The sequence below is a fragment of the Mustelus asterias genome, chromosome 14, assembly GCF_964213995.1.
Source record: "Mustelus asterias chromosome 14, sMusAst1.hap1.1, whole genome shotgun sequence".
Classification (NCBI taxonomy): domain Eukaryota; kingdom Metazoa; phylum Chordata; class Chondrichthyes; order Carcharhiniformes; family Triakidae; genus Mustelus; species Mustelus asterias.
This window is the reverse complement of record NC_135814.1, coordinates 98,966,670-98,978,923: the sequence shown is the minus strand read 5'-3', so window position 1 is coordinate 98,978,923 and position 12,254 is coordinate 98,966,670. Positions and strand designations below refer to the sequence as shown.

Sequence of the window (12,254 nt, the reverse complement as noted above, 5' to 3'; positions counted from 1 at the left end):
CGAAAGTACATTACAAACGAAGAAGAGCTTTTAAGTGCAGTTACAGCTGTAATAAGATATTTTAATCATAGATGACTAACACGTATTACATAGTCAAAGTGCGTACATATAACAGCTTCAGGCGTTGAACTTTTAGAATATTACAAATCAATCGAGCTATTTTTTTGTACTGAAGTATGTCATCAAACATCAAAGCACATTGGGGCATCAGAAGTGAAGCCAGAGAGGCAGGAGACAAAAGAAGAGTTGTTACCCAAACCATTCTTCCTCAGGTGACAAAAAAATCCTCAATACTAATAGGCCCTGGAATAACTTGACCACGGGGACCAAAAGCAAGTCATTTCATATGGTCACACAATGGGAGTGAGAACATTTTTAATCAGTTATTTGCTTGAAATATAATTATGAAGTTTAATTGATCAGAAAGCAAGCATTTATTTGTTCATAGGGATAGCATTTTATAGATCGTGCTACACACAGCCATTTTGTTTCATTTCAAAAAGGAAGAGAAACAAATATTAGTCCGCAATCCAAAGAAAGCCTGAGCACACATAACACCAGCTCAGGGCTTAATATGACCCTTTTGTGTGGACTTGATCCATTTGCTTGAATGCAGTTTGGGGCGGCATGGTGGCACAGTGGTTAGCACTGCTGCCTCCCAGTTCCAGGGTCACTGTCTGTGCGGAGTTTGCACCTTCTCCCCGCGTCTGCGTGGGTTTCCTCCGGGTGCTCCGGTTTCCTCCCACAGCCCAAAGATGGGCGGGTTAGGTTGATTGGCCGTGTTAAATTGCCCCTTAGTGTCCCGGGATGCATAGGTTAGAGGGGTAAATATGTGGGGTTACGGGGATAGGGCTTGGGTGGGATTGTTGTCAGTGCAGACTCAATGGGCCGAATGGCCTCCTGCACTGTAGGAATTCTGTGATTGAACTTTGTAATACAGAAGAATAGTGTAGAATACAAAGAAGAAAGATCAAAAAGAGATAAAGGCAAACATTCCCACCTTGGACTCTGGCTTGTCTTTGTCTGATAAATATCCCAGTTCCTCAGGCCCCAGGGCAAACAATGATTCTGAGTCAAAACGAGAGAGATGGAATGTTACTCATACAGCATAACTTGCATCTATACGGAACCACTAATATGTTAAAAAAACTCAAAGTTCTGCACATGAGATTAATTAGACACTTTAAAAAGTGAAGAGAGACATTAGGACGGGTGACCAAAAGCTTTGTTGAGGAGGTAATTTTTAGAGAAGAGGGAGGCGGAAAGCCATCAAGGTTTAGGAAGAGGATTTCAGGGCCTAGAGGACTGAACACAGCCGTCTGCGGTAGGTTTAAGAGAGTGGGAAGCATCTTATCTTCTGGCTAGGCACATTACAGCCTTCCGGTTTTTATTGCAGTTTTTCAGCATCTGCAGTATTTTGCTTTTATTAGGTTGAGAGGAGATTTGATAGAGATATTGGGCGGCACGGTAGCACAGTGGTTAGCACTGCTGCTTCACAGCTCCAGGGACCTGGGTTCAATTCCCGGCTTGGGTCACTGCCTGAGTGGAGTTTGCACATTCTCCTCGTGTCTGCGTGGGTTTCCTCCAGATGCTCCGGTTTCCTCCCACAGACCAAAGATGTGCGGGTTAGGTTGATTGGCCACGCTACAAAAATTGCCCCTTAGTGTCCTGAGATGTGTAGGTTAGAGGGATTAGTGGGTAAAATATGTAAGGATATGGGGGTAGGGCTTGGGTGGGATTGTGGTCGGTACAGACTCAATGGGCCGAATGGCCTCTTTCTGTACTGTAGGGTTTCTATGATTCCTATGATTAAAATCCTGAGGGGTCTGGACAAAGTAATTTCGGAGAAACTTCACACTTGTGAAAAGGTTGTGATCGAGATGGCACGTATTTGGTAAAAGCAAAAGTAAGGAGGACAATTTTTTTCTGCAGCGAGTGGTTGGAATTTGGAATGCAGTGCCTTAGAGTGTGACAGAGGCAGGTTCAATTGAAACATTCAAAAGGGGGATTCGACTGGAATCTGAAAAGGAAGAATGTGCAGGGTTACGGGGAGAGGACAGGGGTACAGTACTAGGTGAGTGGCTTATTAGGAGAACTGGTGCAGATACAAAGTGGTCCCTCCTGCGCTGTGACAATTCTGTGATTCATCGACTGAGGATCCACAGACCGCTGGGCCACAGAATTCCAAAGAGCGATTCAGAGAGCACTGGGGTGACCGGTAAATGAGACTTGATGCCAGTTAAGACATGGGCAGGAGGGTTTTGGATGACCTCATGTTTAAGGAGGGAAAATGTGGGAGACCAGCCAAGAGTGTGTTGGAACAATATCATGATTGGGATGGGATGAGTGCGCAGTTCATCTAGGCCCACTGCTCCACAGGTCATACCATTAATTTAGAAGTATAATTCACTCACCAAAATGGCCATTTACCTTCAGTACTGTTAGACCCAGAATCAAAAACTCTAACTGGTTTCTTTCAATAAACTCAGAATGCTCGATTTATTATAAAACAAAACTTTTTAAAACAAGTTGCAACACACAATTTTACTCTGGAAATATAACTATCTATTCCTCCAGCACACGACAGAAAGGGTATCTGCTGACTTGAGCTTTGGAGGATAGGCTTTATAAAATAAAGAATAAAGTTTGCAGGGTTTCGACGCTGTCGATCTGGAGCTCCCTCATGTGAAGTTGGGGGCGCTGGTCCCAGTAGATGTCTGGAAGTTCTCACCAACAGAGTTTCGGTGTGGAAGAGAATATAGAGCAGGATCAATTCTTCTCATCTCAAGTTATACTCAGATGAGTATTCACTGGCTGCAGGTTGATAACCACGCAGAATTTTGGGCGAGAGGGGAAGAGAGTAAATTTGGACAGCCTTCCTTCTCGGCTTATTCCGCAAAACACACCCCCCCACCAACAATTAAAGTGATTGAGATTCAAAACAAACGGACAGTCCTTCCCCCCTCAAGTACCATGCTGGTCAGACTTCTTGGAAAAAGGCAGATTTGCTCCCACTCCAAGGATGAACTTGTAACTCATCTTAAAAATGTCTTGTAATAATACAATGTATTTCCACATTTTGAAAAGTAAATATATAGTCTTTGAAGGTTTGATTTTCACCTCCACCCTCAAAAAATAAAACGCTATTTCATTTTAAAGTGTACGGGAAATACATGCACAATTTATAAACAAAATTCAAACCCAGCCATTCACTCCTCAGAGTTTGTAGTTATCTCGCGACTTTGATACCAGATAATTCTACAAAACTTACATTCTTGAAAATGCATCAGCAATTATCATAGAATCCCTACAGTGCCGAAGGAGGCCATTCGGCCCATCGAGTCTGCGCCGACAACAATCCCACCCAGGCCCCATCCCCGTCACCACATAGTTACTCCACTAATCCCTCTAACCTACGCATCCCGGGACACACGGGGACAATTTAGCATGACCAATCAACCTAACCCGCGCATCTTTGGAGTGTGGGAGGAAACCGGAGCACCTGGAGGAAACCCACGCAGAAACAGGGAGAATGTATAAACTCCACACAGACAGTGACTCAAGTGGGAATCGTACCCAAGCTAACCACTGTGCCGCCCTGGTGTTTATCCTTTCCAGCAATATAAACAATCTTTAAGTTAGAAAACTGTATTAGCAAGCTCCATCAGAGTAGTCCCTCATTCTGAGTCTTAAATCTTTCCACAAAGGGATTATGGTCAGTATGTACTAGTGCTTCTTTGCAGCCATGACAGATATATACTTCAAAATGTTTAAGAGCCAGTAACAATCCCAGGGTTATCCTTTTCTCTTAGAGTCTCTCTTTCGATATCAATTTAATTTTGTAGATAAGTATTTCAATGGCTTCTCTATACCCGATCTCCCCACCACCCCCACCCCAACCATGTCACTAGCATCGACTGTCACCTTGAAGGGTTTATTAGGGGCAGCGAACACCGCTTCCTTAGTTAGGACCACCCTCAACTTCTGAAAAAATGTCTGGCGCTCTCGTGGAGAAGTGGGCTCCAGTTTGTGGCGTACAGGCTCCAGTACTGGAGAAAGTGGCAGCTGTTGGGATGATCCATGCCCAAGCCGTGCTGGGACCAGTGTTCTTGTGAGCTGCATAACTAGGAAAATAGAGGGTCAGCTGAAGAGAGCGGCAAGGGATCAAATGTGGAGAGGTGTGGTATAGCAAAGAGTAGAGGCCAGATAAGAAAAGAAAATACAATGACAAGGGGGAGTTAATTGTGGATAATAAGGAAATGGCGGGTGAAATGAACAAATATTTCGCTTCTGTCGTCACTATAGAGAATACAAAAAACATTCCAGTCACAGCTGTAAATTGGCAGGTGGAGGGGAGAGAGGAAGTTGGTGAAATTACATTCATTAGGGAAGCAGTAATGAGCAAACTGATGGAACTGTGGGCTGTCAAGTCTCCGGGTCCAGATGGACTTCACCCTCAGGTCTCTAAAGTGGCCAATGAGGTAGAAGATGTAAATTTTTCAAAATTCCCTAAAGTCTGGAAAGGTTCCATCAGAGCAGAAAGTAGCAAATATAACCCCTCGATTCAAGAAGGGAGGGAGGCAGAAAACAGGAAACAATAGGCTAGTTAGCCTGAATTTGGTTAGATCTGGTTTGGTTAACTTTGTCAAGAACATTGTCAACTTTGCTGACTTCTGATAGTCGCTCTGGCTTTTGAATACTAGCAGATATAAACTGTAGAGCAGAAGAAATTCTCAGTCTTAATGCTTTTTATCCTCTGGATACAGTATTTCCTTTGGTTCTTTAATCCAAATTTTATGTTGTCATCAGGGTGCTGTCCTTTTGAACTCAGTCTTTGGATCACCCATCTCTTTCAGAGCTATGGGTTCTTTCATTTACGGGATGTGGGCATCGCTGGCTAGGTCAGCATTTATTGCCCACATTAGTTGCCCTTCAGAAGATGGTGGTGAGCTGCCTTCTTGAACCGCTGCAGTCCTGGAAGTGTACGTACCCTCACCGTACTGTTAGGGAGGGAGTTCCAGAATTTTGACCCAGCAACAGTACACCTATTTTAAAGAAAATCCCAGGTAGCCAACCATCCAGATCGTCGTTCTCCTGTTTAAATGCAGGATTACAGTTCTCTTTTGTTGCTTTAAGAACATTATTGAGGTTACATCGATGTTCCGATTGCTATGATCTTTGTAGAGACCGATAAACGATTACAAGACAAGATTTCATGTTTTAAAACTTTTACTGTTAACAAATTATTAAAATGAAAAACATTGACTAAATCCCATTTTATTTTTGTAGATAACTTGCACTTTAAACTAATTTTATATTTATCACACACGCCAGAGAATTACAATCCTTATAGCAAACAGGCTACAGTTGCTCCCAACTTCTAATGTATTCACATTTTCTTGTTTCATTGAGTAGTAACTTCAAGTGACTGCCTTCAGGCGTTTTCCCTTAATGCTCACAGAGTTTCCTAACCCAGCAATAAAGCCTGTCCTGATGATTTGTCTCCTCTGGTCATGCCAGACAAATCTCCTGGAATCCATAAATGGCTGTGGGACATGCGTTCTTCCCAATGGAAACTTGAATCATATGAGTCTTGTAACTGGATAGAAATGCTAATTAGCTATTCTTGATGTCAACTCTCTTCCATCTTAGAAGTAAATGGACAATTAATAGCACAACCCAAAGCTTTCAACACCTTTCTGGGACTTTGGGATCTTACCCATTGTGAACTCAGGCTGCTGACATCATCTCCACCATATATCATTACCCCAGTAACACTATCTAGACCTCCCTTTGGTCTTTAACTTCCTGAGGCCCATTGTCAAGCAGATTTCAGAGCACGTCACATGAACCCTTCAATCTTACCCTAAAGACACAGTTCCAAAGCATAATAATCTTATAAATCCCATAATTGTAGCATGGTTAAAAATCCTGATATTCTTTTTTTAATTAGCTCTTGCACATTCTGTTTTATGTCTTCCCACTCAGCACGAGCTTTGCCCAATTCCTTCAGAGCCTGAGCCACATCGGTGTTATTTTCTGCTCTAGGACTTGAATCCGCCCTCATCGTTCCACATTAACAGCATCAGTTAGAGCCAAGTCATTTTGGCTTAAAGGATTGTCTCTTGTTATCCATTAGCCTGGAATTCTGCTGCTGTATTCTGTTTCGACACCGGTGGCTTGGGGTCTGTAGGCAGTTTTAATTGAGACAGATCCAATTCATTTTTAGTTGGTTTCAACTCTGCTGTCAATCAGAGGCTTCACTGTTTCTTTTCTCTCATAAGCCTGAGCTTTGATTCTTCTGGTCACATCTTAAATCAAAGCCATATTTTCTGCAGCAGGATTACAAATATTTCCTGATCTCTTCAATATATTGTCAGATTCAATGGATTTGTCCACCATCCCCAGAGGTGGCAGCATTTCATCTCCCCCTCAGTAATTTCCTAGTATTAGATTGACATTATTAATAGAAACTTCAACACTATTCCAACAATAACGGACCCACTGACTATAGCACAGCTCAAGTTCATTCCACACAATGGAACAGTAGACAATACCCTGTATCAACTGACTCTCCCGAGAGAAAGTCATGTCTTTTGCTAACATTATCGTTAAGAATGGTCATTTTGGCTCCGTTATCTTACAAAAACAGAGTTGCCTCATCCTCAAATGCAAAACTCCCATAATCTTTTACATTCTGATTTACACCATATTGCATACATTAGATGGTATTGGTTTGTCACAAGCTTCACCCACTGGTATAGCATTTTCTGCTGAAACGTTAGTGCAGAGGAGATTTACAAGGATGTTGCCTGGATTAAGTGGCATGCCTTATGAGGATAGGCTGAGGAAGCTCGGTCTTTTCTCCTTGGAGAGACATAGGATGAGAGGAGACTTAATAGAGGTATATAAGATGTTGAGAGGCATAGATCGGGTGGACTCTGAGGCTTTTTCCCAGGGTGGAAATGGCTGCTACGAGAGGACACAGGTTTAAGGTGCTGGGGGGTAGGTACAGGGGAGATGTTAGGGGGAAGTTTTTCACACAGAGGGTGGTGGGCGCGTGGAATCGGCTGCCGTCAGTGGTGGTGGAGGCAAACTCAATAGGGTCTTTTAAGAGACTCCTGGATGAGTACATGGGACTTAATAGGATGGAGGGTTATAGGTAGGCCTAAAAGGTAGGGATATGTTCGGCACAACTTGTGGGGCCGAAGGGCCTGTTTTGTGCTGTAGTTTTTCTATGTTCTATACTCTCAGAAAAGCTACCTCTTTAGCTTTTAACTTCCAACAGTTTGTCTTCACATGCCCTGCCTCGTGGTAAAAGTAACGTGTTGGTCTCCTTGAATCATATTTATCTCTCCACACTGTCTTTTTCATTGCTGTGAGAAGCATCTGTCTTTTCATTTTTGCTATCCCCTCATTGCAATTAGTTGTTCACTACCACTTCTACCACAAAAGTGTCAAATCATACTCCACAAACTTTAGTACACCAGGCATCAAAGTAATTAACTTGTCTTTACTTCATTATACAGCAAGTTACTAACCTCAGACTTACTTCGTTATACACAAAATATTCAAAAGGTATCAAAACTTCACCAAATATCTAAACTCACAACTTGGTCTCAAGAGATATTACCCAGGCTTGGGGTCTTGATGCTTCTTCTGCAGTGTTGATCCTGGGTTACTGCTGATCCTGGGTTACTGCTGATCCTGGGTTACTGCTGATCCTGGGTTACTGCTGATCCTGGGTTACTGCTGATCCTGGGTTACTGCTGATCCTGGGTTACTGCTGATCCTGGGTTACTGCTGATCCTGGGTTACTGCTGATGGTGTCTCCGAATCTCTCCTTCTGACACAGATATTGCTGGCACTGACCATACTTCCAGTCACACACTCACGGAACAGACACGAATCAATCACTGTCTTTTTGGTCATGAATGCTGAAGAGTTGTGCCTCTATCAGGGGTCGTAATTCTTTCAGGAGCATGACACACACGGGCCTGCGTTCAGTCACTCTCTATTCAAGGCAAGCAATAGCCATTGTCAAATCAATTTCCACACTTGTTCATGGCTGCATATCCTGCTCTTTGCTGCTCCCACAGTCCTTAGCCCGATACAGAGTTAGCTCTTTCAGCCATCAGGCTTTGCTGGTGTCATTATGAATACCCATCAAGCTACAACTCTATCAACAATCTTCATTAGTATAAACTTAATTTGTATCTTCTGTATCTTTTTGTACTCTTTACGGTGCCAGCTATCACTGTTGGAAAGAGAGATTTTGGCAGGTGGATGAAACAGTTTTCTCACCTGCAATTAAATATTCCTGGATTAAATGGAACATGAATATATGCAGAGTAAATCTCCCTCAATCATCCCCAGCAGCACATCTTAAATCAAACATTACAAAATTGGAACATTATCACTTGTTTCCACTTTCTTCACCAAATGTCTGAGGTCTCTTGGAACAAGACTGATTAGATGTGAAATTAAAAGCACCAAATAAGGCTTCTTTGTACCAGTCAGGAACAGTTACATTCATTCCATGTAGGACTCATTTCATGAATAACGGCAACATGCATTTATATAGCATCTTTAACACAGTAGATCTACTCAAGGGGTGGCACAGTGGTTAGCACTGCTGCCTCATAGCGCCAGAGACCCAGGTTCGATTCCCGGCTTGGGTCACTGTCTGTGCAGAGTCTGCACGTTCTCCCCGTGTCTGCGTGGGTTTCGTCCAGGTGCTCCAGTTTCCTCCCACAGTACGAAAGACGTGTTGATTAGGTGGATTGGCCATGCTAAATTCTCCCTCAGTGTACTCAAGCAGGCGCCGGAGTGTGGCGACTAGGGGATTTTCACAGTAACTTCACTGCAGTGGTACCGTAAGCTTACTTGTGTCACTAATAAATAAACTAAAGCTAAGCAGGAACACTCTCAAGCAAAATTAACATGAAGCTACAAAAGGAAATATTAAGACCAGAAGCTTTATAGAAGATAGCTTCAAGGAGGGGCTTAACAAGGAGAGATATTGATGAGGAGGGGCTTAGGGACAGAATCCCAGACCTTAAAGACTAGGCAGCTAAAGGCACGGCCGCCAATGGTGAAACAATTAAAACTAGGAATGCGCAAGGGGCCAGAATTAGAGGAGCACAGAGATCTTGCAGGGCTGTAGGAGACTACAAAAGTTGAGGGGGAGAAAAGCCATGAAGGCATGTGAAAGCAAAAATGAGAATCAAGGCACTAGTGGACCAGGAGCCATATGGGTCAGTTAGCAGATGGGTGAATGGGATTTGATGCAAGCTGGGATACAGGCAGTAAAGTTTTGGATGAGTTCAAGTTTACATTTTGCAAAGTGGGAAACCAGCCAGGAGAGGATTGGAATAATGAAAACTAAATGTAACAAAGCAGTGGATAAAGGTTTCAGCAGCAGATGATCTGAGGCAGAGGGTGGGCGATGTTAGAAGTGGAAGTAGGCGGTGTTGGTGATGGATTGGAAGGCAAATTCAAATAGGGTAGAACTCTAATGTTGTGTATAGTCTGGTTCAGCCTCAGTGGCCAGGGAGATGGATCTGCGTCCCATGACTAGGAAATGTAATATACAGCACTGGCTTAGATCTTCCAAGTATTGATTTGTATTTCTACTCATCCCCAATTCTGGATGTTCGACAGAACAGGCTTTCTTACCATCAGTCTAGATCGATTCCTGATGAAAGGTTGCACTACTGTAATACCTGTGCTTTTTTTTGCTTTAACTAAAGCCACATCAACATCCATTGTTGAAACACAAAGACAACAGGGAACAGTGAAATGACTGCTGCACTTCCAGTAAACAAAGGAGATAGTCATCGACTACAGGAAGCATAGTGGAGGACATAAGAACATAAGAACATAAGAAATAGGAGCAGGAGTAGGCCATCTAGCCCCTCGAGCCTGCCCCGCCATTCAATAAGATCATGGCTGATCTGACGTGGATCAGTACCACTTACCCGCCTGATCCCCATAACCCTTAATTCCCTTACCGATCAGGAATCCATCCATCCGCGCTTTAAACATATTCAGCGAGGTAGCCTCCACCACCTCAGTGGGCAGAGAATTCCAGAGATTCACCACCCTCTGGGAGAAGAAGTTCCTCCTCAACTCTGTCCTAAACCGACCCCCCTTTACTTTGAGGCTGTGTCCTCTAGTTTTAACTTCCTTACTAAGTGGAAAGAATCTCTCCGCCTCCACCCTATCCAGCCCCCGCATTATCTTATAAGTCTCCATAAGATCCCCCCTCATCCTTCTAAACTCCAACGAGTACAAACCCAATCTCCTCAGCCTCTCCTCATAATCCAAACCCCTCATCTCCGGTATCAACCTGGTGAACCTTCTCTGCACTCCCTCCAATGCCAATATATCCTTCCTCATATAAGGGGACCAATACTGCACACAGTATTCCAGCTGCGGCCTCACCAATGCCCTGTACAGGTGCATCAAGACATCCCTGCTTTTATATTCTATCCCCTTCGCAATATAGGCCAACATCCCATTTGCCTTCTTGATCACCTGTTGTACCTGCAGACTGGGCTTTTGCGTCTCATGCACAAGGACCCCCAGGTCCCTTTGCACGGTAGCATGTTTTAATTTGTTTCCATTGAGATAGTAATCCCATTTGTTATTATTTCCTCCAAAGTGTATAACCTCGCATTTCTCAACGTTATACTCCATTTGCCATATCCTCGCCCACTCACTCAGCCTGTCCAAATCTCTCTGCAGATCTTCTCTGTCCTCCACACGATTCACTTTTCCACTTATCTTTGTGTCGTCTGTAAACTTCGTTACCCTACACTCCGTCCCCTCCTCCAGATCATCTATATAAATGGTAAATAGTTGCGGCCCGAGTACCGATCCCTGCGGCACGCCACTAGTTACCTTCCTCCAACCGGAAAAACACCCATTTATTCCGACTCTTTGCTTCCTGTCGGATAGCCAGTCCCCAATCCACTTTAACACACTACCCCCAACTCCGTGTGCCCTAATCTTCTTCAGTAGCCTTTTATGGGGCACCTTATCAAACGCCTTTTGGAAATCCAAAAACACCGCATCCACCGGTTCTCCTCCATCAACCGCCCTAGTCACATCTTCATAAAAATCCAACATGTTCGTCAAGCACGACTTTCCCCTCATGAATCCATGCTGCGTCTGATTGATCGAACCATTTCTATCCAGATGCCCTGCTATCTCCTCTTTAATAATGGATTCCAGCATTTTCCCTACTACAGACGTTAAGCTGACCGGCCTATAGTTACCCGCCTTTTGTCTCCTTCCTTTTTTAAACAGCGGCGTAACATTAGCCGTTTTCCAATCAACCGGCACTACCCCAGAATGCAACGAGTTTTGATAAATAATCACTAACGCATCCACTATTACCTCTGACATTTCTTTCAATACCCTGGGATGCATTCCATCCGGACCCGGGGACTTATCCACCTTCAGTCCCATTAGTCTACCCAGCACTGCCTCTCTGGTAACATTAATTGTATTAAGTATTTCTCCTGCTGCCAACCCTCTATCGTTAATATTTGGCAAACTATTTGTGTCCTCCACCGTGAAGACCGACACAAAAAACTTATTTAAAGACTCAGCCATATCCTCATTTCCCACTATTAACTCCCCTGTAGACATGCACCTGTCTACATCAACGGTGATGAAGTCAAAATGGTCGAGAGCTTCAAGTTTCCAGATCACCAACAAACTGTCCTGGAACCTCCATGCCGACGCTATAGTTAGGAAAGTGCACCTTCAACTCCACTTTCTCAGGAGGCTAAGGAAATTTGGTATGTCCACTATGACTCTCACCAATTTTTACAGATGCACCATAGAAAGCATTCTTTCCAGATGCATCACCGCTTGGTATGGGTCCGGCTCTGTCCAAGACCACAAGAAACTACAAAGGGTCGTGAATGTAGCCCAATCCATCACACAAACCAGCCTCCCATCCATTGACTCTGTCTACACTTCTCGGCAAAGACCCCACCCACCCCAGGCATACTCTCTTCCACCTTCTTCCGTCGTGAAAAAGATACAAAAATCTGAGGTCACATACCAATCAGCTCAAGAACAGCTTCTTCCCTGCTGCCATCAGACTTCTGAATGGACCTGCCATATATTAAGCTGATCTTTCTCTACACCCTAGCTATGACTGTTACACTATATTCTGTATCCTCTCCTTTCCTTCTCCCTTATGTACTCTGTGAATGGTACGTTTTGACTGTATAGTG

General features: G+C 43.7%; 1 protein-coding gene across 2 annotated transcripts in view; it reads right to left on the bottom strand.

The window, feature by feature from the left end:
- Positions 1–12,254, bottom strand: part of usp40 (ubiquitin specific peptidase 40) — a 134,774-nt gene that overhangs the window by 108,584 nt on the left and 13,936 nt on the right. For both annotated transcript variants that reach the window (XM_078228938.1, XM_078228937.1), the window contains exon 4: positions 1,001–1,068. In XM_078228938.1, coding sequence (XP_078085064.1) covers positions 1,001–1,068 — 68 coding nt within the window. The remainder of the gene's footprint in view (positions 1–1,000; positions 1,069–12,254) is intronic.